General features: G+C 41.9%; 3 protein-coding genes and 1 long non-coding RNA gene across 12 annotated transcripts; 2 read left to right on the forward strand and 2 right to left on the reverse strand.

Moving 5' to 3' along the window:
* Nucleotides 1–93: 93 nt before the first annotated feature.
* On the reverse strand, nt 94–7,890 carry LOC115572417 (protein FAM102B-like). Of its 4 annotated transcripts, none has more exons than XM_030402453.1 (11): nt 7,604–7,890; nt 5,802–5,922; nt 5,507–5,536; nt 5,003–5,119; nt 4,505–4,551; nt 3,021–3,124; nt 2,685–2,780; nt 2,371–2,584; nt 1,969–2,105; nt 1,267–1,330; nt 94–1,013 (listed from the first exon to the last, which is right to left on the reverse strand). In XM_030402453.1, exons 1-11 carry the CDS (start codon nt 7,747–7,749, stop codon nt 971–973), a joined length of 1,119 nt encoding a protein of 372 aa, XP_030258313.1. In that variant the 5' UTR covers nt 7,750–7,890; the 3' UTR covers nt 94–970. The 4 variants fall into 4 exon arrangements, with proteins under 4 accessions (XP_030258313.1, XP_030258315.1, XP_030258314.1 ...); XM_030402455.1 differs by having other exon boundaries at nt 2,371–2,563; nt 7,604–7,889; XM_030402454.1 differs by having other exon boundaries at nt 1,969–2,108; nt 2,371–2,563; nt 7,604–7,889.
* A 62-nt stretch (nt 7,891–7,952) lies between these two features.
* On the forward strand, nt 7,953–16,837 carry LOC115572416 (calcium-binding mitochondrial carrier protein SCaMC-1-like). The gene is made up of 10 exons (XM_030402451.1): nt 7,953–9,948; nt 10,108–10,234; nt 10,775–10,862; nt 10,995–11,106; nt 12,125–12,283; nt 12,789–12,941; nt 13,033–13,140; nt 13,287–13,454; nt 13,626–13,776; nt 15,287–16,837. The coding sequence occupies exons 1-10, from the start codon at nt 9,769–9,771 to the stop codon at nt 15,463–15,465; spliced, it is 1,425 nt and encodes a 474-aa protein (XP_030258311.1). The 5' UTR covers nt 7,953–9,768; the 3' UTR covers nt 15,466–16,837.
* Nucleotides 16,838–19,804: 2,967 nt separating this feature from the next.
* Nucleotides 19,805–22,571, reverse strand: LOC115572420 (uncharacterized). Its single transcript, XR_003982082.1, has 3 exons — nt 22,364–22,571; nt 21,676–21,787; nt 19,805–20,270 (listed from the first exon to the last, which is right to left on the reverse strand). It is a non-coding gene; the product is annotated as an uncharacterized LOC115572420 (long non-coding RNA).
* prkab2 (protein kinase, AMP-activated, beta 2 non-catalytic subunit) lies at nt 22,266–27,704 on the forward strand. Of its 6 annotated transcripts, none has more exons than XM_030402457.1 (8): nt 22,266–22,409; nt 23,440–23,619; nt 23,760–23,917; nt 24,056–24,149; nt 24,430–24,544; nt 24,755–24,888; nt 25,010–25,078; nt 25,363–27,704. In XM_030402457.1, the coding sequence occupies exons 2-8, from the start codon at nt 23,461–23,463 to the stop codon at nt 25,438–25,440; spliced, it is 807 nt and encodes a 268-aa protein (XP_030258317.1). In that variant the 5' UTR covers nt 22,266–22,409; nt 23,440–23,460; the 3' UTR covers nt 25,441–27,704. The 6 variants fall into 6 exon arrangements, with proteins under 6 accessions (XP_030258317.1, XP_030258316.1, XP_030258318.1 ...); XM_030402456.1 differs by having other exon boundaries at nt 22,280–22,409; nt 23,437–23,619; XM_030402458.1 differs by having other exon boundaries at nt 22,366–22,489.
* Nucleotides 27,705–27,746: the final 42 nt, after the last annotated feature.

Below are 27,746 nucleotides of genomic sequence, written 5' to 3' on the forward strand. Positions count from 1 at the left end.
TTTGGGAGCTTTTCTTTCCACCCAGTGTTTAATTCCCCCACACTTCTATATTAAAAAGTAAAACACAGCACAAAGAGTGTTCGGAGTCCGGAGTTCATTTTTTATGATGTATCTTTATTGGCCTTAAATACGATATCAACATTCAGCCATAAAAATAATATATAGATATCTTAAAAACATCATGGTCTTTACACAGTTGACCACCAATAGTTAGCATACGAAAAAAAAAAATGTTTTACAGAGTTTGGCACAATTACAGACTTGATGGTAAAAATAAATCCAATCTCTCTCTCTCTCACACACATACATACACACAAACACACAAAAGACACACCTTACAGAAGGCATCAAACATAAAACTTTGTGACATTTTAATTGCAGACATCCTCCCTCACAACCAGGTGAACTGAGGTGTTTATATTAAATGGGCTTCAGCTATTGACACCCAATGGTGCTGTAACCACTGTAAATTAGCTTACTTATATGGATCTTGAAGGAATGGACACAGTCCCCCCCTCCAGACACTTACAGAACAAGAAAACTGGTTGAACTGAATCAACCGTACCAAAGTATAGACATGTTGGATACTTTGCTACTAATAATAATATAATATAAAAAATAATTGGGACACCTCTAATAGTTCAAATGTCCCCCAAGATGGATGAACAACGTGTAAAATTACAGAAGTAACTATTCGTCTTACATGTTTAATAGAGCACAGAAATGTCAGTTTCTCGGCTACCGAAGTGTTCCAATAATGTGGCCTTCACCTCCACATCTTGATCACTAGGGGGCTCTCCTGGTCAACGGACACTCTTGTTCAGCTGTGGACGTATTGCATATGAGAAGTCAAATCTCCTTGAGTGAGTCTGGAGCAAGATCTGACTTCACCACCTCCAATTCTCAGTCCTGTGTCCCCTGCATCAGTGTAATACGGCACCCTCTATGACAGGCACATGCTTCCAAGAGCTTAACGCTTGATCACCACCTGCTCATAGGCTCCAGCTGCAACCCTGAAAGAGAATGCCACAATGTGTTACGCGGCAGGAAGTGAAGGTAATTATCAGATCTGGTTTACATGCAGAACCTTCCCTGAGTTCTGAGATTGAAAGTGATTTGAAATTTTAGAAATGTGACGATCAGTCCCATGGTTAAATGACAGGCTCTGCATCAGAACCCAAATTTAGCATATTAACAATTTATTTGTGTTTGTAGTAAATGCTTGTGCGTGGCACCCACAATCCGCCGTTACATAATCACACCCACCTTGTATGATGGCTTCCCAAGGCTGTACTCCCACCAGGACCGACAAACAAGCTGAGCCCCTCCTCTGCAGCAGCAAACACAATAACACACAGCCATTAGAAATAAGGATACTGCCAATCAGCACACAGACAGGGTTTGAAATGACTCACACTTTGGAGAAAACCTAAAAATAGATGACAATTGATAGGGGGACGTTGGGAGCGGTTCAGGCGCCTGACAGGGGAGCATCCAGGGAGGCAGTTGATAGTCGAGGAACCATCAAAAAATACATAAATGTGTGCAACATGAGCCTCAGTCACCATTTCTTAACACAGATTTCTGTCCTCTACACTAAGTCTTCGGTTAAGGACTGTGTTTGTAACATGGCCGCCACAGTGTTTGCTCAGCTATCAGTGAGGTTAAACTGCCCTTGTGATATTCATAGAAATGATATGCAACCTAAACTCTGTAATCCTTAATCTAATGAACCTTAATATTAAGGCTGGCAACAATACAATTGTGGTCCAAACTGACGTCCAGCCTATGACTTGCTATCATAAATGTCTAATCAGCTTTTAACATTTCAAGGAAGTAGGCTACTTAAAGACGTTGCGTTGTTGCATTGCAACACCTCCAAGTAATTTGATCCCATCAGCAGGATGCTAGGCAACTTTCCAAGACAGCTTTCATGCGTCCACTCAGTTACGGATTAGCCGTACACACCCTCTGCACTGGAGTCCAAGAAGCCATGGCTGAAATCTTGGCTCTGCAGGATTTTCTCTATTATGTCATCGGCATCCACCCTGGTAGCATCGACTCTCTTCAGCTGATTCTCCACGGAGTTCTGCTTTACTGGATGTCTGCTGAAGAAAGAGAAACAGCGTGGAGTATTACACTATGTGCTTCTAAGGAGATGATATAAAAAAAACAAAAGGCCTGAGTCAATATACTTAGTAGACCAGGGAAAGATTAGATCCCTTCGTTTGTTTATGACAAGGTTGTTATACACAAAGGTCAAAACCAGCATGGAAAAGATGTTGGGGACACAAATAAGTGAGAACAAGGGATGAATACATACATTTACGCGAGTGTCAATTTTAGACCTTGGTTGACTATGAGTATTACCTTGGAGCTTTAACAGGGGTGGAGGGATATTCAGATGCGTAACTACAGGCTGCAGAGACGGGGGGAGTGGTCCTGCTCTCTCCCTGCTGGTCACCGGGTTCCAAGATGCTGCCGATGCCGGTGGAGGCAGAACCGCCTGACGCGCTCCGCCGATGGCTGAGGTCTGTTAGACTGGAGTGATTTGAGCTGTAACCTTCAGGACCAGAGCGAAAAACTAACTCTAAGGTTATGCTGACAATTGTGTGGTTGATGTCGTGGTACAGTAATGCTGTTTTTGTTTGTAGGGAGTAAATATGCATCTCTGTGTTTGGTACCTGAGATTTTTGACTGCTGACTTGCATGGCTGGGCGTTCTGGAGTGACCATACGCTACCAGCTCCTCTGGGACTGATACTGACTTTCCTGGAGTCTCTGTGGAAGTGGAAGCAAAATTTTTAGTAAGAAATATGCATGTACAGCTAAAAATACTATTTAGGGGAAGTGCTGTAGTTTGAGGGAAAATTTACAGTAGAATCATAGTATCTCAAGAAGGATGGTTCTTATCAAAACTTAAACTAATGCCTACAACAAAATCTTTACCCGAAAAAAAAAAAAAGTTAGAATTTTGCTATCATAAGGAAGAGAAAACTCTTAGATTATGTGTGTACATACCAGTAAGTGAATGGAATATGTGCAGATCGCCTCCCTTTCTGTCCTCAAGGAGACGCTCTGCTTCAGCCGGTGGGATTCCCAGAGTCATGGCTGTGGATGGGGGCCTAAGGGGAACACAAGACAGTGACGTTACGGAAAAGCAGGGTGGCTAAGTGTGATAGAAAAGAGCCTCTTTCACTCGCACATCAACAACGAGTATGTATACACAGACACTACAAATATGCGTGTCGGATTGAAATGTTGTGGTGGTGGTGGTATGAAAAAAGACACGGCACCCACAGCAACGCACATTCACATCACTACCCAAAGTCTGCTGACTCATTTTCCTACAAACAACAGGTTCTACAAACAAAATCACCAACTATAGACTGAATCACTCTGACGTCAAGATTCGCGACAACAGTCACTTCAGTGTAGACGGCTGGCAGCTGACTTGCATTGCAGGAACATGTGAAAACTTGTTCACATCTGATGTTTCTTCTGTGATTATTTCATGGACTGTGTTGTTATTGAGATGCAAAAGCATCAAACATGCATTTTAGATGAATGAGATATATATACTTTGTAATAACAATAATAATGATTCTGTATTTAAGCTACTTAATAGTCACAAAGGTGGTAAGCCTTGAACTGCAGTGACACTGGGATGTTATTTTTAACAAAACAGAATGACAATGACTAATGAACAATTTCCGTTAATGCAGACTTTAACACAGGAAACCCACTTCCCTGGGATGGGATGGGGGTGGAGAGGCAGAAAAAGAGTGACAGACGAAAATAAAAAAAAAAAAATGAGCGTCATCTTTCTTGTTGCACTGTTGTAAATCCACCACACAGAATGAGTAACACTGTGGGGGAAGAATGACTCGGCCATCCTTGACTTAACACTTTGAAGGTCTCCTAGGCAGCAGCCGGTGTATTATTACACCAACAGGGCGTTGGAAGATGAAAGAACATGGGGAATTACTTAATATTGGTTGAGGAGGGCTGACTGTGTGCACATGGTGCAGACATTGCCAGGAGTGTGATATTAGATCACGTCATTTGTGACAAACTGCTCTGCATACAGCCCTTGACAGAAGAGAAAAAAACGAACTTCTGGGTTGAGCTGATCACATATCAGCGGAGGTTGGGCACATTCATATCTGGGTGAGGCGATTTCAGCCCTTGGATAAGACTGGGATAAGATCTCAGCTACTAAATGATTCCCAATAGCTTGAAACTGTGGCTGTCTGTATCATCAGACAAAAGTGTTTTCAGTTCAGCGACAAACAGGATGTGATGTGAAACCCTTTTCATCTGTGGTTAAATGCAGACTTCTCAATATGGGGTACAGACTTCCGTCGCGACCACAACTATAATATTTTGGGTGTTAAAGGTAAACATCTTGTCAACATTTCCTTAGTTACAAGTTTCAAATTGAATTGAAATTCGGACTTTCAGGTTGAGTAATAAACATGAAACAGAAGAAAAGGCACTCTTACGTTTTGAAACAGGGGTCTCCAGACATGAGTTGTGTGGTAATGACGACCTGCAACAGGAAATAGCAGAAAAGTCATGTCAGTTTTAGGCTGAATAGCAACTGCACATGTGAGACTGTAATTTCCCGCATAGTGCGTCTTCATAAGGTTGCTGTTACTTAAGATTGAGAGTAACATTTTGCGAAATGTAAACCCATTGATGAAATGAGCCCCAGGGAGAAGCTGCATATTTCTAATTCATTCCCATGGCTCAGTTTATGGATCACAAGCTCAGACATGTGCTGCATTGAACGTCAGGGCTAAGCCTAACTTTTCCATGTCACAAATCCAACTTTTCTACACAGGAGTGTCTACTTCTATGCATTAACTCAAGAACTGGTGAACTGCCTTAGAACAGCATGAATGTGTCTTAGGTTAATCTTTGTTTTGCTAAAATACACTCCTGACATTTCCAAAGGTACCTGAAGGATTTTGGAGCTATGTGTTAAAACACTGCCACACCTTCAGAATTGAGTTGTCCTGTCTGGTGTTCTTGGTGTCGTATCCCTCTAGGAGACAGCGTCGCGTAGTGCTGCCAGATCCAGCAAATTCAGACAGGTTCAAGTCAGCAAAGCCCAGCTGCACAGGGAAAGTAGAGAGCAACCAGTTTTAGCCATCTGACAGTCAGTTAAAAGAGTCAAATATCAGATTTAATTGAATACAAATTGTTCTGAACAGTTTCCCTGATTGGAAACACAGATGGGACTTCATTTCTTGGAAAATCAGATAACCGTATTCTTTAACTGAATTAGGTTATTGGTTAACATAGCAGTGGTTTTGATTTACAGATATTTCAATCAGTAACCGAAGCCGGAAACTAGAAAGAAAAACATTCTCAGTTTGTAGACTCGATAAAAGTCGTCTAAGGGCACTATGAGGCCTAATCTTATCACATACATTTTATGATAAGACTCTTCAATAGATGTGCTGCTGTGTTTAAAAACAAAAGCAGGTCTACAGACTCACCTTTGCAAAAGATTTTCCACCCTTCAATTCCTAAAAAATGACAAGAAAACAGACATCAGTGGAGTTTAATTTGCCTCCTTCATGACTATCTCACAACTATTTTTATTAAAATATTTGTGACTCCCTGCTGTATAAACACTCCCTCCACAAAGCACTTGTAGTTACAAATTAACCTCACTTCCGATCTTATGTGCAAGAACATTTTCTTGGCACGTTCAAGTCTCGGTCAACTGGACTCGCATTTTTGTTGTGTCAACAAAACAGCTTGGTGGGAGAAAAAAAAAAAAACCCATACCTTGCGCACAGACACCCGGCAAACACAGGGGTCCAGTACACCTGTCCCCGCGCTGGCACTCATCTTACAAATGAAAGAGAATCTCTTCTTCCAGCGCACACAGTTGGCTTGGACTGACTCCCTGTGAGAGAAGCATATTTAAGAAACACTTCTTTATACAGAAACAAAAACACATAAGCACACTGAATACTAAAGACGCAGATGTTAATCACAAATCTGCCTGATTTATGACCCACATAGTGCTTGATGTGTCCCAACCAATCAAGAATTACAAAAGTATCTTTCTAATTGTAATCAGAATAGGTGGAGTGAAGCAGATACTGTTTTTTAAATAAGTATTTGAAGTGAGCTTAAGATCTTCCTCTAGGCTTTGAGCTATGACCTACTATTAGATGATGTATTCTCTCATCCTTTGCTAACATTCGGTGATCTCAGCTGGTCAGCTGAACATGTCAATCCAGTCTCTGATATTAGGCAAATAACTGTTATTATGTTTGGATGTTGGCCTAGCTTCTATGATTAAAATGCTCACTGTCCCATATGGATCTTAAGGAAGATGCCAAACATTTAAGGCAAGTTAGTGGTTTGTGTTTTTGGGGCTGTATTAGTCAGTTCTTTCACTGGCAACAGAAATGAAATGTCAGTTTTTGAAGCCGGGAATAGAAAAAAATAACACTATGGCTTGATATTATTATGATGGCATAAGGATCTTTTAAGAACTCCTTTAAACATAATAGTATATATAGAAATAAAGCTATATAATAGGAATTAAAGTATAAATAAAAGTGAACACGAGGCCTATGCATCATAAGCACAATTGTACAAAGGGTTGTACTTGGAGAAAGAGACAAAAAGTTGCGGTTGGAGCAGGATACAACTAAAACACAGTGTTTACAGTGTAGCTTCTATTAACAGACAGTAACCATGGATAAGTAATAAGGGGTTAGCGGTTTACATGTGCTGCTATGTGTCCGTTTTTCCACAGTGACTCATTTAAATGCTGCATGCAGTTAACAATCACAGAGCCGAGAGAATGATCCTTACATTCTCCTTCACAATAGAAGGAAATTCACTTTTTTTGGTTGCTGCTGTTGTAAATATAAACAATAGAACAAACAATGAATATATAGCTGTAGAAAAATAAATGTAGCCATTAAAAGGACCCTCTGCTCTATTAAACGTAATAATAAAACACAATAAAAAGTAGAACTATTACTATGAATCTTATGTTTACAACCCAACTGTTGACTGAAACACTTCAACCAAAATCTAAACTGAGGCAACTTTAATCGACAGTTGCGTTGCCTAGCAACTGCGTTGATCAACTGACCGCTGGCTAACAGAGGCTAACGAGAAAACTTTTATTTCTATCTATTTAAAAAAATAAACTTTGTTGTATTTAACTGAACTATAGAGCGGCACTGGCTCTTAAATCGTTAAATCACATCCTCCTGTGTTGTACTGTCTCCTGAACAACCGCAGAAAGTATTCAACTCTTTGCTAGGTAAAGTTAAATTAACACATTCTCTTAGCTTAAGCTAGTCGCTACTTTACTGTTTTTTGTTAGCACGTTAGTTACCTTGGTGATAGCTAGCTAAACGTTAATAATACATTAGCATAAATGTCAAGGAATGCAGTTGTCGATAAAGAAGCAAAGCAGAGACAGCAAATGTTAAACAGCTGTCCGAGTAAAACTAAACAAGGGGGCTTGAAAGTAGTCAGGAAAGAAGTTTCGCTTAAACGTAATTTTAGCTTGTTCGAACAACCAGTGAACAGTCGCTATAAATAGCAAAACTTCTTACCGAGACGACTCCTCGGCAAAGCCTCCATCGAGGAGTCTAACTTTACAGAATAAAACTCCGTTCACGATGGGAACCGACGACAGCTCCTCCAGGTCGAAGTCTACTTTGAACTTAAATCTCTTCTTCTTCATGAGAATGAACGACATGTTGTATCCTGGACGTGTGAGACAGTGAGACTGTGAGACTGTGAGGTTTGCGGCGGTGGAGCTGACAGAAGGCTGAACACTTTCCCTGCTCCGCTGTCACTGCTGCTCCCTCAGCTGTTCCTCCTCTGTCTGCATTCAAACTTCAAATCTCCTCCTTCACACCCACTGAAAAACATAATGCATGACGTAAGGGACATTCCGGCGTTTGATTGGATACTGAGAAATAGGAAATAACCTCGGTCACGATTCTAAGGGTCGTGCAAAAAGTCCATTATAGCTTGAAACTGTATTTTCTGCGTCACCAACCCGAGTTATTGGACTGAGGTGACACAGATCCCCTGACCGCTAGTGACTCAGAGAGAAGTGGGGAAGATAAGGGAGGATATCACTTAACTCGCATGTGATTTAAAAAAAAGAATAAATGTAAAAGTAAGAATATGATAACACCGAAAAAACATACGGAGTTTCATTTATATTGGTCATTTAAACTTGACTTGTGATCTGCGTGTGGAGGGAATTTTCACAGCCATTGCTAAGAAATAAAACGACTGAGAAAGAAAACAATTTGCTTAAGTGAAAGTAGTAATAACACATTACACTATTACAAGCTGAAGTCCTGCATTTGACCTTTACTTCAAATTACAGAAGTATTATCAGCAAAATGTGCCTAAAATGCCAACACCCATTGTGTCATATACAGATTGTATTATTGGATTGTTTCATTATTAACATGTAAGCAGCATTTTAATGTTGTAGCTGGTTTTAGGTGGGCCCTCTTTGAACTGGCTCATACATACCAGCCACCAAACCACCTGATTCTTCTCATCACGATCTGTTCATTATTCCCTGAGAAACTAATGAAAATGTTTGAAAAACTATCTGACAATGTCAAAGAAAGTTAGAAAATAGTTTCTGGATCCGTCCCTTTATACAAAAGTTGATTGGGCCTTTTTGTGGTCGAGAGCCACCCTCCAAGTTTTGCAAACATTTTAGGGCATTTATCAGACGCTTTTGTCCAAAGCAACTTACAGTAATTTATACATTCAAGATGATGGGGGCTGCCATGCAAGGTGCCAACCAGCACGTCAGGAGCAGTTTGGGGTTCAGTATCTTTCCCAAGGACACTTCAGCATGCAGACCGGGGGAAATTGAACCAGTGACCTTCCGATAACAAGACGCTGGCTCTACCACTGAGCCTTAGCCGCCCAAAATCTGTTCAGTTATTATTATGTAATCGTGCAAACGAAAACAAACAGTCAGTGTTTTACAAAATGTATGTAGTTTAATTGAATTAAACAAAAAAACTAAATATGCACGCACACACCAATGGAGGAGCGAGCATTATGCCCAAAGATACTTCAATAGCAGGGTCCTGGAATCAAACCACTGACTCTCTGATTGCTGGTCGACTCCCCCTGAGCAGTAAGCTTCATCTGTCATTTTGTTCAGGGGCCCAGGGGAGCCTCCTGCAGGGCCCCTGACTCCTCTTCCTCCTGCATGCACCACCTTTTCTGAGGAAACACCGCCCTCTGGTGGCGACCGGCGGCGCTGCGCTGCAGGAGACGCAACACTGTGTGTTTGTCCCTCTGCTGACACGTCCTGCTAGATGAAGAGATTAAATTCCCCTTGTAACGTATCACATCACGTATCACCGGGGACGAGGGCGAATGAAGCAGATGAGAAAGTTGACTAGTAGAAAACATAATCAGGATTATGCATATGGTTAATCCAGGGATTATTTCTCCATCCGTTTCACCATCGTTCCTGCTTTTTCCGTACCAAAGTAGCTGCGTCGCCTGCGTCGCTCCGCCCTCCGCTGCTGCAGTTCCCTCCGAGCGGCGACCAGAGTTTCCACCTCTGCACATAAAACTCAATGTGAAGCCTGTCTCTCGTCGCGAGTGTCGATCGCACACCTGGATTCAAGCAGTGGGGTTATAAATGATCTGAATTATGGATTAATAGCCAGATCCTGAGCCTGCAGGAACGACTCCGGACGCCGCTTCCACATTCAGCGCCACAATGTTTCAGACGCTACGGACGCTTTTACTACCGACCGCCCGCTGCTGGGATGCCAACAGCGAGAGGTCATACCAGGACCTGTTCGAGAGGCTCGACACCAACAAGGATGGCAAGGTGGACGTCGCCGAGCTCCGTGCGGGCCTCAAGGCGATGGGCATATTCCGGCTGGGTGCTGCACAGGTAGGACCTCTCAGAGGGGGGTGAGTCCTGCACAGACAGGAGTCATCAGGGCTTGGCCTGCTCGATTTGCATGAAATTCCTGAGTAGTGTGTCTGTTGGCTGTGTGCCTGTGTGTGTTAGAGAGCTGGGCGAATTTAAGATCGTGTCTCCTTCCTGCAGAAAATCGTGTCGTCCGGAGACAAGAACAAAGATGGGAGCCTGGACTTCAACGAGTTCTCCAGATACCTGAAGGAGCACGAGAAGAAGCTGCGGCTCACGTTCAAGAGTCTGGACCGGAACAACGATGGTAAGGACGGTAGAGGGAGAGCAGACTTGGCCTTAAAAAAAAATACTTGGCACAGGTGTTCACCAGTGATGTGCACAGGGGGGGCAGTCGCCCCCCCCCTCGTGGCCCAATTGTTGAAAAACGCACGCTAAAGTGCCCTCCTGAGAGCCAAAACACGTGCTAAAGTGCCCTCCTGAGAGCCCAAAAAGCATGCTGAAGTGCCCTCTTGGTTGGCAAAACACACTAAACTGGCCCCTTGGCTGGTTAAATCATAATAAACTGCCCTCTTGAGAGCCAAAACACGCACTAAATTGCCCTCTTGGGAGCCAAAATGCGCGCTAAAGCGCCCTCTTGGGAGCCAAAATGCGCACTAAAGCACCCTCTTGGGAGCCAAAACACGCACTAAAGCGTCCTCTTGGGAGCCAAAACGCGCGCTAAAGTGCCCTTCTTTTCGCCCCTGCCCTTCAAAAAGTCTGCGCACGCTACTGGTGTTCACTCATAATTGCACATGTGACTGTGAATGTTTACAAAACCACCAATCCTGTGTTTATATTGTGCCAGGGCACATTGATGCCTCAGAGATCCAGCAGTCCCTGGCAGAGCTGGGCATGGACATCAGCAGAGAGAACTCCCAGAAGATATTACAGAGGTTTGACCCCATCTGACACATCTGCACTCGTGAAGCCAGAAATGTCCCTGTCTGCCTTTTTATCTGGGTCAACAAGCCCAGGAGCAAAGATGTTCAGCTAGATTAGTTTATTAATCTGTGTGTTTCCTTCAGTATGGACATCGACGGGACCATGATGGTGGACTGGAACGAGTGGAGGGAACACTTCCTGTTGCACCCAGCCCAGAACCTGGAAGAGATCGTCCGCTACTGGAAACACTCCACGGTACAGGGCGCACGCTCTGCAGGCAAATAGAAAATGTAGCTGCAGTGGGACAGATCACGTCAGGAAATTATGGATTTTCTCTGCAGTCCATATTTTGGCAGCAGCTTTAGAAGACTGTCACACAATTTAGGTCGCGCCACTCCACCCAGTTTCCCCTCAGCTCGCTCCTTCCAGTGCAAAAAATGAAGATGTCACGGACTCCTTTTGTTTTCTCCCCCTGCACGACACATAATTCCCCTGTCATGAGAAAAAAAACCATGACATTCTTTATCTGAATGTTTTCGAAGTCTTCCCAGCCGCGCAGGTTTACGGTGTCTTGCCTAACAAAAACCAGATAGCGCTGCAGCCTGTTATCATAAATGTGTCACAGTTGTTACCACAGGACACACACACATCCAACAGCAGCAGCCCTCGTGTGTTTCCCTGCGGCGTTGTGTTTGATTGCCACCGCTCCATATTTGGCACTACCGGACGGCGTTGTGCTTTTGGGAAAACACTGGACATGTTTATCTGAAACAGCCGAAGCATGCACACGGACGAGGGTTTTCAGCCGGCTCAGTGATCACGCTCTCGCAAGCTAAAGGACAAGCAGCTCAAGTCGGTGTTAGTTAAAGCAAACAAGTCCTGCGAGTTTCAGCCAATGTGCAGGGGAAAACCTTGAGACCTTCTCATTCAGGGTTTTGTAAATTGCTCCCCTCTGTCCAGTGTAGCAGCGAGTAATGTGGCAAGAATGAAAAACAAAACTGCATGGCTGTGAAAATGGACCCAGAAAAAGGAGAAGTGTGTGTGTGTGTGTGTGTGTGTGTGTGAAGTTTGGCTTCCTGTCAAAATACGTCCTCATAGTGAAATGGAATCAGAACGTCGTACAGTATTTATTATGGCCATAAACCGACACACCTGTGATTGAATGTGTTTTATAGCGAGGGCAAAGAGTAATTCTGCCGAATGATATCTCTGCACTGTGACCGGCGTCCATAAATAACAGTGATTTGAGCAAACGTGTTTGTGTCTTAACTAGGTGCTGGACATAGGTGACAGTCTGGCCATCCCAGACGAGTTCACAGAGGAGGAGAAGAGCTCGGGCGGCTGGTGGAAGCAGCTGGTCGCGGGTGCAGTGGCGGGGGCCGTCTCTCGCACCGGCACGGCCCCTCTGGACAGAATGAAAGTCTTCATGCAGGTGAAGTATATGAGAGGGACAACGTCTTCTCTGCCTTGTGGATGAACCTACGGAAGCCCTGAGGGGGCAAGTGAAGAATGTTCTTCTCTGGTGACCCATTTTCTAAGTCAGATCTGAATTCTTTTCTGTTTTACTGTTCAAGTTTTGCATCTTTGAAAAGAAAAATGTCTGAAACTGAGTGAAATAAAAATAGAATTTTTTTTCTCAGGAAAATCTCTTCACGTGTGGAACCAAGTTTCAGATTCGGTTTTTTCTCCTGAATTCCATTCCATGCATGGACATTTTTTTTTCCATCGTGTGTTTTCACACATGGAAAAAATTGATTAAGGAACTTCGATTAGCTTAGCAAAACTTTGTTATCTGGCTGTCCCCAGTCATAATCACAGGGGAGAAAATAATTCTGATAGGACTTAGCAGATGGATCACCAGAAAAAAAACGTCTTTTCTCGCCCCTCATGGCTTCTGTTTGAAACTCTTTTGTGAAGCTTATATATTTCTGCTGCAGGTTCATTCTTCTAAAACCAACCGGATAAGCCTGATAGGTGGCTTCAAGCAGATGATCATGGAGGGAGGTCTGGCTTCACTCTGGAGGGGGAACGGGATCAATGTTTTAAAGATTGCACCTGAGACGGCAATCAAATTCATGGCATATGAACAAGTAAGCTCTGAAATGCATCTTTTTATATATTTGATGCCATACAAATACTAAGAAGACATTTCTTTTTCTGCAATTTCAATGTTTTCTGCAGTATAAGAAGTTGTTGTCGTCGGAGGGAAAGAAGATCGAGACGCACAAGAGGTTCATGGCCGGCTCTCTGGCTGGAGCGACAGCGCAAACAGCCATCTACCCGATGGAGGTAAGACGACTGTTGGGTCACAGTTTCGTCATGCTCTCTCACTCACAGGATGCACTGTAATGAAACATGGTCAGCTCTTTCAGGTGTCCCTACAAAACTTCAAATTACCACATCAGTCAGAGGAGCCTGTGCTTTCTCTCCTCAAGGTTTTGAAAACCCGACTGACCCTGAGGAAAACCGGCCAGTACTCAGGAATGTTTGATTGTGCCAAGAAGATCTTGAGGAAGGAGGGTGTGAAGGCTTTCTACAAGGGCTACGTTCCAAACTTAGTGGGCATCATCCCCTACGCGGGGATAGACCTGGCTGTGTATGAGGTATGCGGGCTTTGTGATGCACTCTGCCCCTTTGGTGATATTTCACAACAGAGTGCACTTTGTTTAATTAACCGTTCATATTGGATTACTTGGCCACACTCAGCTCAATTATAGAAGCAATGTTTGCGCTTTGCTGACGTACGCTTTTCTTTTTGTCCCGCGGCGCCTCAGAGTCTGAAGAACACCTGGTTGTCGTACCATCCCAAAGACTCGGCTAACCCCGGAGTTCTGGTGCTGGTGGCCTGCGGGACCATCTCTAGCACCTGTGGCCAGCTGGCGAGCTACCCGCTCGCACTTGTTCGCACACGGATGCAGGCCCAAGGTAAAACTCAGCCAGGCATTTGATAACAGTGACGACACGGCACGTAATGATACAGTAAATAATGTCTGTCTTGACGGGCAGAATGTTTATGTGGTGACAAGGTTCTTTAAAGGTAACCAGTGTTTTCTGTAAACATCCACCTGCGGCAACGCTAAAGGGCATCCCTGTCTCAATTAATTCACAACCTGCGATACAGCCGTGGTTTAAAGAGATAGTGGAAGTGTTTTGAAGTTGATCTATACAAGGCACTTATCTGTAGACGGTGTATTAATTACAAGAGATGGCGGTTGGCACACCCCCAGTTCTGAGAAGCAGTAGGAGTACCAGTGTAGGAAGATATGCAACCGCTACCGCTGTAGACGGGGGCAGCAGCCAAACTTATTTTAGCAACCGAAAAAAAAAATCAATATGAGTATGAGTGTACACTATATTTAGAGTGTCGTCACTGCTTTCAGACAGCAGTTTGTGATGGAGATCTGAAGCCATTATATCCCCACCAGACTCCTTTGACAGAATAAGTAAGTTTACCTTGCAATCAAGGGAGTTGCTGGTCTACTGCGGGCTTGATAGATTTGTAGGGATGCACTGATTGTGAAATGATAGGAACTATATGGCTAATAGCTAATGCAGATGTGTTTTTGGTGTTGTTTACTATGTTTTTGGTGTCATTTATAACTTGTTTGTGCCAGAGTAACAAGGAAATCTTAATGAAAATAACAGTAAATGAAAACCAAACTAGATTAAAATCATTCAGCCTTCATTAGACTACAAATTAGATCACACACATTTATGAAACAACCTTTATTGTAACCGTCCTTCACATGAAGAAGATTTTCTGAAGTGACTGCGCCCACTGTATTTGCCCTCCTAGTTATCGATAAAAAAAATTTCAGAACTTAAAGGGGCACTGCGTAGTTTTTGAGAAGAAATTCCATCTCAGAATTCTTAATATTTACAATAATAATGAGGTAACAGTGATACATTATTTTTCCGTCATTTAATAAACAAGAAGTTCTCAGAGGAAAACGTGGATCTGAGAGCACTGTTTGAAACTAGAAAGGCGGCAGGGTCCGCCACATATACACAAAGTAAGACAGTATGTGTTGTGCTTTAAGTTCAGTTTGTTTAGTACTATGTTTTATTCAGCCATGAACACAAAGATTTTTCTCTGAAAAAGAAATTCTCTGAAAACTCTTAATATGACACAGCAGATGGTGAAGGTCATTTATTTGCTGATGTCAGTCGATACTGATGTTCAGCTGACATGTTGGTGGATCCCTATCAGTCAGTTTGTTAGTGTTATTGTGTGACTCTTGTGTTTTAAAGGCTGAAATGTTAACGTGCAAGTTTTATTTTATGTTAAAAAATTAAAAAAAAAAACTGTTTTTGTTAAAGGAGTCTGGTGGCTTTGGAGAGAGTGATAAAACGGCTTCAGCTCCAACAGTAGAAGAATAAATAAAACATGCTACCATACACAACTGTTCATCACCGTCTTATTTTCTCCCTCCAGCGTCTCTGGATGCGTCAGACCAGCCCTCCATGTCCAGCCTGATGAGGAAGATCGTAGCCAAAGATGGATTTTTCGGACTCTACCGAGGCATCCTGCCAAACTTCATGAAAGTCATTCCTGCTGTCAGCATCAGCTACGTGGTTTACGAGTACATGAAGACGGGCTTAGGAATCTCCTAATGTTGCTGCGAGTGACTGAATGAAGAGCATGTACTGACCTAAAAATGACTGAAGTAACTCTGAGAAAACAGACAGACTTGAAACATACAGAGCATGACTTCCACCAGCTGGCACAGGAAGCTCAGTGGACGGAAAGCTGTATGCAACCCGCTGTGGGGCGTCTGTCAGTAGCTGAAGAATTTATCAGTTGTGGTGAGCATGCTTTAAATCTTATCCTCTTGTCCTCAGTTCACACTCCGTCCCAAACTATATTTGACACAAAGATAGACACATGAAAACATACATAGCAAGTGGACAATAAAATATATAATGGGTTGGTAAAATCATCTTGTTCTTTCAAAAAAACGTGATCAAGCCAAAATATTAGCTCAGCGGGACTTTTCATTGTGCTCTTTGTTAACAAAATAATTATTTTCTGTAGAGAAAGCTGGAGCCTGTGGTGAAGAGGTGATGGTCTTATTTTAACTGGGGATGAGGAAAAAAACGACACTGTGAGTTTAAATGCTTTAGTCCACACCCTTGAGAGGTAATCTAACACTTTTTCTGAGTTGTAAACACCTGCCGTGGACTGACATCAGCCCCAGAAAGCAGCTGGCAACTAAAAATAACTGGCCCTGAAGAATCAATAAGTTGTTAACACTGGAAATACTGCGTGTATGAAGACACACGCGTCTGGTGCAATGTGAGAGTCACTAATTCCACATTCTGTGTGTTACTTGATGATCATGTGCCTTACAACCACTCAATGTAACCTTTCTGACATGTGTTTATTTTTTTTTTTACTAAATATGTATATATATATACTGTATTTATGTACTGTATATATATCTGCTCTCTGTTATGGTTATTTATGCATTTGATGATGGTTACTACGTGGTAACAGAATAACTAGTCATTGGACTGAAATGCTGTTACTGCTGGCATGTTTTTTTTTTGTCTTGTGTCACTCCATTTCAACAAGACCTCCACCCTTCAAAACACACACAGACACACAGACACACACACCCGCAACAGGATACTGTTACATTTGACATTGTGTTTCTTGTTCTTCCACACAGCCCAGTGATGGGGAAATCTTTATCTTCCACGTAAGATGACAATCTGACTTTGGTCTTAATCGTAAGTTCCATTGATGTGGATTTTAAGAAACGAAAAAAAACTGGCCTTGAATTCACGATCACTAACCCGAGCATGTGGTAACTTCATGTAGAAGTTTAAAACGGTCTTTGCCTGAGGGCTGCCTGTCAAACAATGGTTCAGTGGTGTCAAATTCACAGTGGGGAAAAGCAGTTTGAAGATCACTGAGATGTATCTGCAGCTCCGCCTAGTGGTTAATAAAGAACACATGGACGTGTCTCCTGCAAACCTGAAAGTTGCTGTATTGGTGTGTGTCAGTAGAGTAAAAAGCAAACCAGATCACAATAGTATTTATGTGCATTATTCCTCCTTAATCCAATCAGTTTAAGAATATTAGATGTGTTAATGTTATTCTGCAATCTAGGTAAAAAAAATGGATCCTAGCTGCCCCAATATAAAAGAGCCAGATGGAGTTTAGATGTGCAGATGATGGTGTTACTGTGTCAGAGCAGACAAAAGACAAGAATATGACTAGATGTTTTATGTAGTTGTGCTCTGGTTTGCTTGCTTTGATATCGATATTTTTTTCTCTCCAAATTACAGAGGGAACTTGAAATGTGTAAAAAAAGTAAGACAAAAACTGTTTATTTTTGTCAACCAAATGAAAGAATGTAGCTGATCGATATGTTCTGGAAATGACTCCTTCCCGGTTTATTATATGCAAAGCATGCAGATATAAAACGATTATATTACAGACTCATATCAGAACCCTCCCTGTAGCAAAGGGAGTTACATGAGTTATCTTTGTGAAATACTACTTGTGCCTTCTGATGAGATGTTCACTGTGCTCCATGAAGACGATAGGAGCACTGTTTCCTTACAGGTTCAATCTTCGTCTTCCTAAAAAGGGCTTCAAAATATTACTGGCAAATGTTGATAATTTGCCATTTCATATTAAATATAGGTATTTTGCTGTACTTTGCTGACCCAAGGCCCACCATTAAGTTTCACATGTGCCCCCCCCCAGGGAAAAAGTTTGTGTACCCCTGAACATACAACCCCACCACATGACACCAAGAACAGTGTCACAGATAACACAACAGAGTCCTGCTACTTGAATTTCATTAAAGTACATACTTTAACATCAAGATTTTGACACAGGATTACTCGAAAAGTCCACAGTAAAAGTACTTCATATTATTCATACAAGTAGTCTAGGTAGCACTAAGTTCAGCAGTATATGAATCCTGGACTACTTATGGACACAATGTGGTTTTTTTTTTGGTTTTTTTTTCTCACATCGTCCTTTACTTTGAAATCCAGAAGGATACCTTCGTGATACCTCTAGCTTATTACCGGAAATATTTACTGTAAAAGTTTGGTATGTTTCATGGGTCTGATTGTGAGACTGCAGTCGTATTCGCTATTGTTTATCTGTATTGGTACTATTAGTATTTATTTTATTTCTATTGTAGCCTCTTTTGACAAGATCGAGAGATTACATTCAGACGCCTGCTCTACCAACTGAGCCAAACAGTTTCCACGTTTCAAGGACTCTGGTAGGATCAGAGTAAACCACGTAAAATATGTCCCGCCCACAGATTTTTTTGACGAATCCAGGTGGTGCGCGCCAAAAGGGGCGGTCTTGCTCGTTTCCTGGGTGAAGTTAGTGCATTTCCCTCCAAATCTCTTTGATGGTATATTAATTGCTGATGGATTGTCACTCTGGTCAGAGCGGCTCCTCTCTGAGGACACGAACAAGGTCAGTAAACTGTTCTTTACAAATCTGCTTTATGTGTACCTACTGTTACCTACTATTACCTACTGATCTCAGGTAATAAACCCAGGTGATGTTCCTTCATATATCAATGAGCTCTATGTAGAAACTACCTTCATGTGTTGTCTAAGACTAGTAAATCATATGTGCGTGTTAGCCAGCCTCCCTCTCATGTCGGTTAGATTTGTTTTTGCCTCAAATGTTTCTGAAATAACTCTGAACATGAAGCTGAAGACTCTCATTTTACTGTTAGGTGTTGAGGTAAATTCGGCTCCAACATAATCCTCTTACTACTACATGCAATTATATCCGCGATGGACGTTGTGTTTCTTACGTGCACCAAACCTCCATTGTGATTTTGGCCGTTTTATCTCTGCCATGTTTATAACATGAATAATGCACAGTTAATTAAACGTTGGTCACTATCTCAAAACAAATTGTTCGTGTCGGTAAAATCGGCATGAAAGTTTTCTAAATGTATGTATTCTTTAGAACGCCATGAAACCTGATTAACGTTAGCTAACGTTTGCTGGTCAGTTTATGTGAGTAACGTTACTTATGTTATGTTATGTTATGTTAGCTACCTGACTTTAAAGTTGTTGGAGATGCACTGCACGGTTTGGAAACATGTTAGCAGCGGCTCAGCTGCCTTTATTAACGGGTAAGGACATATTAACCGGGTACTGACACTATAACGAGCTTATAAAGATGTCTGTGTGTTTCATCGTCCTGTTTTTACAGACAGGTTTGCATGTCAGCTAACGCGTTTGTCTGTTGTAGAGTGTTAGCATGACGCCATTATCGTGCTGTGTAATGTTAACTTGTTAATACTAGCATCGTTACAGCCGAATATCTGAGTACAGCAGAGTTAGCTAACAGGCTTCATGTGTTGTGTTTAACCCTTGTGCCCTCCTCAAAAAAACTCCCTCTAACCACCTTTGTGGCCAAAAATGTACACGCACAAAATCTGCCATAAAATCCTCATACATCAATATTTTTTTCTGCTTTTTTTTTTGCTTGAATCCCTTAATCAACTTGTTCCCTGATCAAAATGATCAAATATTCAAAAATTTTCAGGATGTTAACCCTTTAAATGCCAGTTTGATTATTTGAATTATTATAGTTATGATTACTTTCTGTCTCTGAATTGATTTCTATATAAACAAACTTGCCTAAATGAGGTTTTATTTGACTGAAGTTTTTTAATCTCAACCTTTAGTTCTCTAAACCTTGTTTTAAATCGTGTACTTATTAATATAAAATTGAAAAGGGGACCTGAAACGAATCCAAAACGCATTTTAGTCGAGAGAGTTAACAGGCGCCTCCTCAGCTTGCACCAGTAGCCTACCGTAATTGTCAGATTTTTCTCTGAATGCTTTTTCTCCACTCTCACTTCTTCAATTTGGTTTCAGCTAATTCAATCCAAGCCTATATATGCTCTCTGAACTTTTAATATTAATGTACATATTATAAAAGTCTGTCAAGAATTAGCTTTTTTAATTTGGTCCTTAGATGTAGCAGCAGCACCCAATCATACGCAAACTCATTACAACAGATCCAATGGAGAGAAGTCAGGATAAGAGAAAATGATAGTTGCAGCAAAAAGCCTTTACAATACAGTTTGAGTTACTATTTACAGGTTTTGTCGATTTCAGTGAAACCGAAGTTTATGTGGCTCATAATGTGAAACATGTTTCACTGCTTTCACACAATTTGCTTTAAATGACCACATTTCTGATTAATACCCCACCACCTGCAAAAAACTATATATATAAATATATGCATATTTTCAAACACCAACACAGTTTTGAAAAACTGTCAAATAAATTATTAATCAGGTGACTTTAAGCCTAGTAGGTAGAACGGGCGTCCCATGTACAGCGGCTTTGTCCTCGCTGCAGTGGATCTGGGTTTCAGTCCTGGCCTAGACGCTGTCATCCCTGAAGCTGTCCTATCAAGCATTAAAGACTTTAATAACATAAAACAAAAAATAAATAGTGTATACTTACTTTTTAGAACATAGAATTATCATTCAAATTCAATAAATATAAAAAATAAATGTGAAAATGTGCAATATTTAACACATCAACACAAACATTAACATAATTTAACAAATTAAACATTCAAAATCAAGGAAAAATAAACTGTAAATAGAAAATTTCTTAACGATACATGAACTCCATCCATCCATCCATTTTCATCCGCTTATCCGGGGCCGGGTCGCGGGGGCAGCTGCCTGAGCAGGGACACCCAGACTTCCCTCTCCCCGGATACTGCCTCCAGCTCTTCCGGGAGGACCCCAAGATACATGAACTTCCTAAGAAATAAGTTCCTTTGCCTCAGCAAATTTAATGATATCAGCCTGAAAATCACAGGACTTATCTGTTGTGGGGAAAGAAGTCAGTAGAGTGAATTTGAAAGATGTGTGAGCCTCCTTTCATACTGAACAGAGGGGGAACAGTATCTGACAGTAATATTCCAAGCTGTCAGGATGTGTTCCCCCTGTTTAAATGGTCAAATTTATTGATATCAGCCTGAAAATCACAGGACTTATCTGTTGTGGGGAAAGAAGTCAGGAGTACGAATTTGAAAGATGTGTGAGCCTCCTTTCATACTGAACAGAGGGGGAACAGCATCTGACAGTAATATTCCAAGCTGTCAGGATGTGTTCCCCCTGTTTAAATGGTCAAATTTAATTATATCAGCCTGAAAATCACAGGACTTATCTGTTGTGGGGAAAGAAGTCAGGAGAGGAGTGTGAATTTGAAAGATGTGTGAGCCTCCTTTCATACTGAACAGAGGGGGAACAGTATCTGACAGTAATATTCCAAGCTGTCAGGATGCGTTCCCCCTGTTTAAATGGTCAAATTTATTGATATCAGCCTGAAAATCACAGGACTTATCTGTTGTGGGGAAAGAAGTCAGGAGAGGAGTGTGAATTTGAAAGATGTGTGAGCCTCCTTTCATACTGAACAGAGGGGGAACAGTATCTGACAGTAATATTCCAAGCTGTCAGGATGCGTTCCCCCTGTTTAAATGGTCAAATTTAATGATATCAGCCTGAAAATCTCAGGACTTATCTGTTGTGGGGATAGAAGTCAGGAGTATGAATTTGAAAGCTGTGTGAGCCACCTTTCATACTGAACAGAGGGGGAACAGTATCTGACAGTAATATTCCAAGCTGTCAGGATGTGCTTTACCTGCTATAATGGAACTGGACAAATATGATAAAATAGCGATTTATAAGCGCTTATAAATGAATGAGCACATTTTGTGCCAAAAGTTCATAATATTCGAAATGAAAACTTTCTGAAGAAGGATCTGATGGTAACTGATCACTGTGCATCCTCTCAGACCTGTAGCTTTGGGGAGAATCATCTTTCTGGCGATAAAGTGAGGCGTGTCTTTGCTGATGGAGCCATTCCCAACTGGTTCTCTTAGCCAAGGCGCACTTCATGTTTCGGGCAGCTGAAGGACACATACAAGAGCAGGGATGGTTGAGAATAAGCTGCCAATGTAAACAAGACATTTTGGAAATGTTGTTTAAATACATTATAGCCTGACCAGAACTGGACTTTTGAGGCCAATACCAATATTGAGTTTTGTTATATCAGCCATTAGTAATTTTTTTTAAACATTAACAGTCTTGATACAAATACCTTGGATTTTGTCCAGGCTAGTAGCATGACTATGAATGGCAATGTTAGTCTGTCAGGTGGTCGAGTCCCCTTTTTTCCACAAATCCAAGTTGGCAACCCTGGACACAATATAGGAGCTGCGATCACTTTTTGGCAGGTGAAATGCAGCCATTTATGAGTTGTATTGGCCCTTTAAAAGTATCTCAGCAGGTAAAAAGGAGTGAGTGGGCTATAATCTGTCAAATATAACCACCAAGACTGTAAGATCCAGATAAAAATAGTTGTAGACGTATATTAACTGGGCGATACAGCTTTAACAGGCCGGTAATCAGTTTCTTGCGGACGGTCACTTTTTGGCACGACATCGGAACGCTCCCGTCCCACTCATTTTGTCCTCGCCGCTCACCGTAGTTGAGAACACCGTCTGGCTGCAGTTGTTGGAGAAGAGAAAGGTGAGCCCTTCGCTACACACAAACCACACAACAACACCAGCTGCTGCTGGTGACTTTTGTCCGGTCCGTTACACTACACGGTAAGCTTTCCGTCGCGTTGTCCTTGTCGACATAGTAAACCAGACTAACGGCTCGCTAGCTGTGGGGAAAGTGACAGCTAGCTGCTAGCTAACTGCAAGCAACGGCTAAAAATATTCTGCCGTCGAGTTGCTCTGAGGTGGGCACGGCTGACAGCCAGGAGACCTTCAGTGGGCTACAGCTAACACGTTATGTGGACTTATTACTTTTAATTAATGGCGTATTATATGTTTAACAGGGCTAGTTGTGAAAGTGTAACCTGTTGCTCGCTAAGTAGCGGGTGGGCGTTAACGTTAGCGCCGTGTTATGTCTGGCAGGATGATCGTATTAACGTTAAGCGGTTGTAGTCTGATCTGTTGTTGTAGGTCCAGGTTCACAGACACAGAGAGGACAGCTTTGCCACAGTTTGCCGGCTGCTATCTGGCAAATGAAATGTTTAGTCTACTGCTAAGCGCTTTAGCTTTAGCTTTAATGTAAAGCTGTTCAGCCTTATGGAGAACCAGACTGCAGTTCATCATCATGGGTGCATTTCAATGTACCTGGAAAAATGGTGGTGGAGATGGTGTTATTTTAGAATTAATCACATGTCACACTCCTTTTACTCACTCCCCTTCTGTCACAATAGGCCCAGTTTGTGCCTGATATCTGTTAGCATTACCTTGTTGTAACTATACAGCATATGAAAGGCCCAAACTGGGGCTTGGCTCTGACTTTTTGTGCACAATCATTGAAACATTTTAAGGATAAAAACAATAGGTGACAATAGTATGTGGATTGTTTGCACTGGTGGCATTATCCTGGCATGAAAGGCAATAAATACATAACAAAACATCTTTCCTATGACCTTTACAGACTCTACAAACATACAAGTTTGGTAGTTTACAATCAAAGAGAGAGATGATTTGTACCCATGCATATAAGAAGTTGCCCTCTCTTCCCTTCGATCCAGTAGCACCACAAACAGTGAGGCATTATGGGCAACACAAGCGACAGGATGGCCGGAGATCGGCATGGAGCCAAAGCCCACCGCTCCGACAGCAGCGGCAGTCACAAAGACCAGGAGCCCAGCAGCAAGATGGTGGACAGCACAGACGACCCCAACATCTTCAACACCCATGGGCCAGAGTCCAAGGTGCTGCTGCAAAACATAAGATACATACAGATTATTGTACAGAATTGTGTTTATTCTGCACGGGCCTTCTGTTGTCATTTGTTACATATGATCTTTTGTAAGATCCCCTCATGGTTGAAATAAAAATTAATTGCTTTCAGGCGTCGGGAGAGAAAGAATTCACCCCAGATCTGGACGACCTGGTGAAAACTGGTCCTCAGGCTCGCCCCACGGTCATCCGCTGGGGCGGAGGTGGAAGGGAGGTCTACATCGCTGGTTCCTTTAACAACTGGAGCACGAAGATACCACTAAATAAAAGGTAAGCCTCTTTTTGTCGTTGTGTATTCTGTATGCTGTAAATGGCAGTGCATTTTCTCATTTTCATTTTCATTTTTGTAGAGTTCTGAGATGAAACCCCAGTATTACACTAATATACTTTCTTTCCCTTTCTCCAAAGCCATAATGACTTTGTAGCGATCCTGGACCTGCCAGAGGGAGAGCACCAGTACAAGTTCTTTGTAGATGGACAGTGGGTCCATGATGCGTCAGAGGTACGTCAGTGTCATAACTGTAATTTTCATTTTACCAGTAAACCTGTTCATGATTATCAAGTTGTATTAGTATTGTCAGTATTGCTGTTATCATGTAGTTAACAACAGAAGAAGAAGCCATACAAATGTTACCTTGCTGTAATCTACTGTATGACTGTGTCAGTGCAACCACATTGTCATCAAAGCCTTCTCTAAAAGCCCAGGCAAATGTTTACAGAGTTATCAGCAATAATTACGAATATGCCTTTTCATTATCTCCTGGGACGTTTCTCTTTGGCAGCCCATTGTAACCAGTCAGCTCGGCACCATCAACAACCTGATCCAGGTGAAGAAGTCAGACTTCGAGGTGTTTGACGCCCTGCAGGTCGACTCTCTGGATAGCTCCGACACATCAGGTCAGCTTTTGTCCACAGTAGTCATGCATCAGTCAACATTTATTTGAAAAGTTTATTTTCATTTTCTTTGGTTATTCAGCTAGGCAGAAACCGTTTAATATCACTATTGAATGATTCCAAATTCACGTGTTTTTTATAATTTGTCTGTCGTTTTCAACTCAAAGTAAACATTAATCAGATGTGTAATCTTTGATTCTTGTGTGTTTGCAGATCTGTCCAGCTCCCCTCCAGGTCCATACGGGCAGGAGCAGTACATCTTCAGACCCGAGGAGCATTTCAAAGCTCCACCTATACTCCCTCCCCACCTCCTTCAAGTCATTCTCAACAAAGACACCAATATATCCGTCAGTTTCTGCTCCCTCTTTCACGGTTGCCATTTCCTCACACACTGATTTGAGTTGTCTTTTTTTTGTAGTATCCTTGTGTGATTTTTTTTGTAGCTCTCCTCTCATTCTCTCTCGACAGTGTGACCCTGCCCTGCTGCCTGAACCCAACCACGTCATGCTAAACCACCTTTACGCCCTCTCGATAAAGGTAGGTTCACTTTGAACAGCTGGAATACTCCTCACGCTTTTCCAGATGTGATTAGCAGCACAATATGAAGTCCCCCCCCTCAATTTTATGAACTTTAAACACCTGAGCTGCCCAATTTGGCGGATTGGGTTTGAATCTCCATCAGCACTTAGCCAGCAAATCAGATGACCTGGCTGTAAGAACTAATTATTTAGTTTTTTATCATTTTCTTTCTGCAAAGTTGAACAAGTGTAATTATGGGTCATTTTAAAGTTTATCTGTGTGTTGTGTTTCTGTCTCTGCAGGATGGAGTGATGGTGCTGAGCGCGACTCACAGATACAAGAAGAAATACGTCACCTCTCTGCTTTACAAGCCGATCTAAACCTCAACTCGGGTGCTCCACAGTGCTTTTTAGAGAGCAGCATGCTCACATTCTGCTGAGGGTTTTCTTTTGTATCATCACTTTTAGCCAAATCTTGCACTGAGACAAGTTTACAGGCGAGCTGAAAGGCCAGCGGCTTTGACTGTGGCTTGGGTTTTAAAAGGCCGCACTTCTGTCTACATAGGGCTCTGATCAAAAGTAGCAGAGTGTGTGCAGGGTGTCAGAGGGAGATGAGAACCATACTGTGGCTTTTACCTGCGACATCCACAGACAGAGACGTACTTACTCACTGTGTGTATTCGAGCGTTTGCCGCACCTTGTGAACATATGCATGTCCGTGTGTAAAATGAGATTTTCTGGTGTGGAGGTGTTTAGAGTGTTACTGATGTGGATGGTGTCGTCATGTCCTCGCTGAACCGGTTGAATCAAGTTTTGAACTTATTGATTTGATAGCATACATGGGGGAAGTGCATGCAGAGTAACATGATGACTTAATCTGGCCTTAAGTCGGTGTCGAGGTGCTGAAGAGAGCAGCAGACTTGCTTGAAAATGAAGTGCAATAACTTGCGACAACTTTGTTTGTCAGTAAGGTCATGTTTTGTTGAATTTCTCACGGTTCAGCCGTCATTTAGTGAAATCTACAACATGAACTGAATTCATGTCCAAGATTCGAGTTATGTTAATGTGATGGTTGTTATGGATGGAGTGCTTGTAGGTTTTCACAGGTAATCTTCCTTGATGGCAATGGTGGTTGAAGGTTGATGTTAAAAGTTAGAGAGCACAAAACAACATTTTCCTCTGACCTGTAGTACGATTAATCCATCTAGATTGTTTTGGTGCGAGTTGCAGACTTTTAAAATATCGGCCATAGAGATGTCTAATTCTCTTGAAAATAATAGAACTAGATGGTGCTCAGCTTGGGGTGCCCCAAGTAACAAAAAAATTACATTTGAAACTCAATAACACTGTCTTGTTCCATGAAATCATGACCTGATGACTTAAGATAATCAATGAAGGGGTTTCTAACTAAGCTAGCTAACAGCCTAGCAGGAGGAGGATGCCATTTATGTTTACATCCCATACTGTCAGGAGCAGGAGCCTCTCGTTCATGACTAAATGTATGCTTCAAATAGAGAAAAAAGAAAAGATGAAGAAAACAGTTCTTACATGAAACTGTTCACATAGACAATGCTGTTGAGTTGTTCAAATGTATTTGTTGGCACTTTGAGCACCACAAGCTGAGAGCCATCTAGTTCCATTATATGTGAGGGAAGGCAGACATCTCTACAGCTGATATCTAAGCTGCCAATCAAGATAACCTGGATGGATAAATAGCACTTAAGGTAAGAGAACATGTGTATTTTTCTATTTTGGGGTCCCTTTAAATTCTTCTGTTGCCTTTATTTTGATGTATTTTGCGAGCACTTTAGCGTCCATGTGAGCAGGAGTGGTGATGTAAGCTTTTAACTATGCAGCAGACACCTCTTGTACTGTAGCTTCTCTGAACTATTGAGCCCAGTTTGTGCTTTTTTTTTTTGGTGGTTTTAGATATGATGAACTTGCAGTGCTTTATATATATGTGAGTGTGAATCTGTATTGAGTTCTGTTTATCATATAGGATTTTACTGTATGTAACTGTGACATGTATAGTCATACACAGAGGCGTGTACACGCAAACAACCTGCTGCTTTGCATGTACTGAATGTCTAGAACTTGAAGCATTTACCGTGTGGTGCACATTCACAGAGGCACATTTTCTGATGAATTTACAGGGCTATGTGGATACAGAGATGCCATGAATTTAAAATTTGTACAGAGTTTATTCACGTGCGTGGTCTTCACAGTATAACTATTGAAGATGATCTGTATTTTGAGGTGTGGTGGCTTTTGAAAAAAATGTTTGTGTCATTCATAAGCAGAGCTGTTTAAATGTCTGCACTTACAGTATATACCCACTTGACAGACTTACAAAAAGGGGCTTTCATAAATCCTGTTGGTGTTCAAGCTAGACCGTCTGAAAGTATTTTGTGAATGTCGAGCCTAGCCGTGACGTCTCGTCCAAAGAGTATTCAAGATGAGATGAGGGAGTATGGACGAGCGCCACTCACGCCGTATGGTGTTTTTAGGCTTTAAAACCAAAACTTGAATTTTACAAATGTTTCATGAATGTTTGAAAAAAAAATGCTTTGCTGAACCAGTGTGATGATTCACTGTACAAGGTGTTCCTTGTTTGCAAATAAAGAGGACACGATGGTCCAAATTCAGACTCTCTGGGTCATTATTCTGTTGTCTTGAGTTAAAGACGT

Source organism: Sparus aurata, chromosome 21, assembly GCF_900880675.1.
Source record: "Sparus aurata chromosome 21, fSpaAur1.1, whole genome shotgun sequence".
In the NCBI taxonomy this organism is placed as follows: Eukaryota; Metazoa; Chordata; class Actinopteri; order Spariformes; family Sparidae; genus Sparus; species Sparus aurata.

What these genes read in the sequence shown, in the direction of transcription:
- LOC115572417 (XM_030402452.1), bottom strand. Translation starts at nt 7,749, where the DNA reads ATGTCGTTCATTCTCATGAAGAAGAAGAGATTTAAGTTCAAAGTAGAC. An exon ending in CATATTCCATTCACTTACTG is followed by an intron (nt 2,781 to 3,020) that starts GTATGTACACAC and finishes CCACTTCCACAG; the next exon opens with AGACTCCAGGAAAGTCAGTA. An exon ending in ACCCCTGTTAAAGCTCCAAG is followed by an intron (nt 2,109 to 2,370) that starts GTAATACTCATA and finishes CTCTTTCTTCAG; the next exon opens with CAGACATCCAGTAAAGCAGA.
- prkab2 (XM_030402457.1), top strand. Translation starts at nt 23,461, where the DNA reads ATGGGCAACACAAGCGACAGGATGGCCGGAGATCGGCATGGAGCCAAA. An exon ending in AAGATACCACTAAATAAAAG is followed by an intron (nt 23,918 to 24,055) that starts GTAAGCCTCTTT and finishes CTTTCTCCAAAG; the next exon opens with CCATAATGACTTTGTAGCGA. An exon ending in GGATAGCTCCGACACATCAG is followed by an intron (nt 24,545 to 24,754) that starts GTCAGCTTTTGT and finishes GTGTGTTTGCAG; the next exon opens with ATCTGTCCAGCTCCCCTCCA.
- LOC115572416 (XM_030402451.1), top strand. Translation starts at nt 9,769, where the DNA reads ATGTTTCAGACGCTACGGACGCTTTTACTACCGACCGCCCGCTGCTGG. An exon ending in TCTGGACCGGAACAACGATG is followed by an intron (nt 10,235 to 10,774) that starts GTAAGGACGGTA and finishes ATATTGTGCCAG; the next exon opens with GGCACATTGATGCCTCAGAG. An exon ending in AATTCATGGCATATGAACAA is followed by an intron (nt 12,942 to 13,032) that starts GTAAGCTCTGAA and finishes TGTTTTCTGCAG; the next exon opens with TATAAGAAGTTGTTGTCGTC.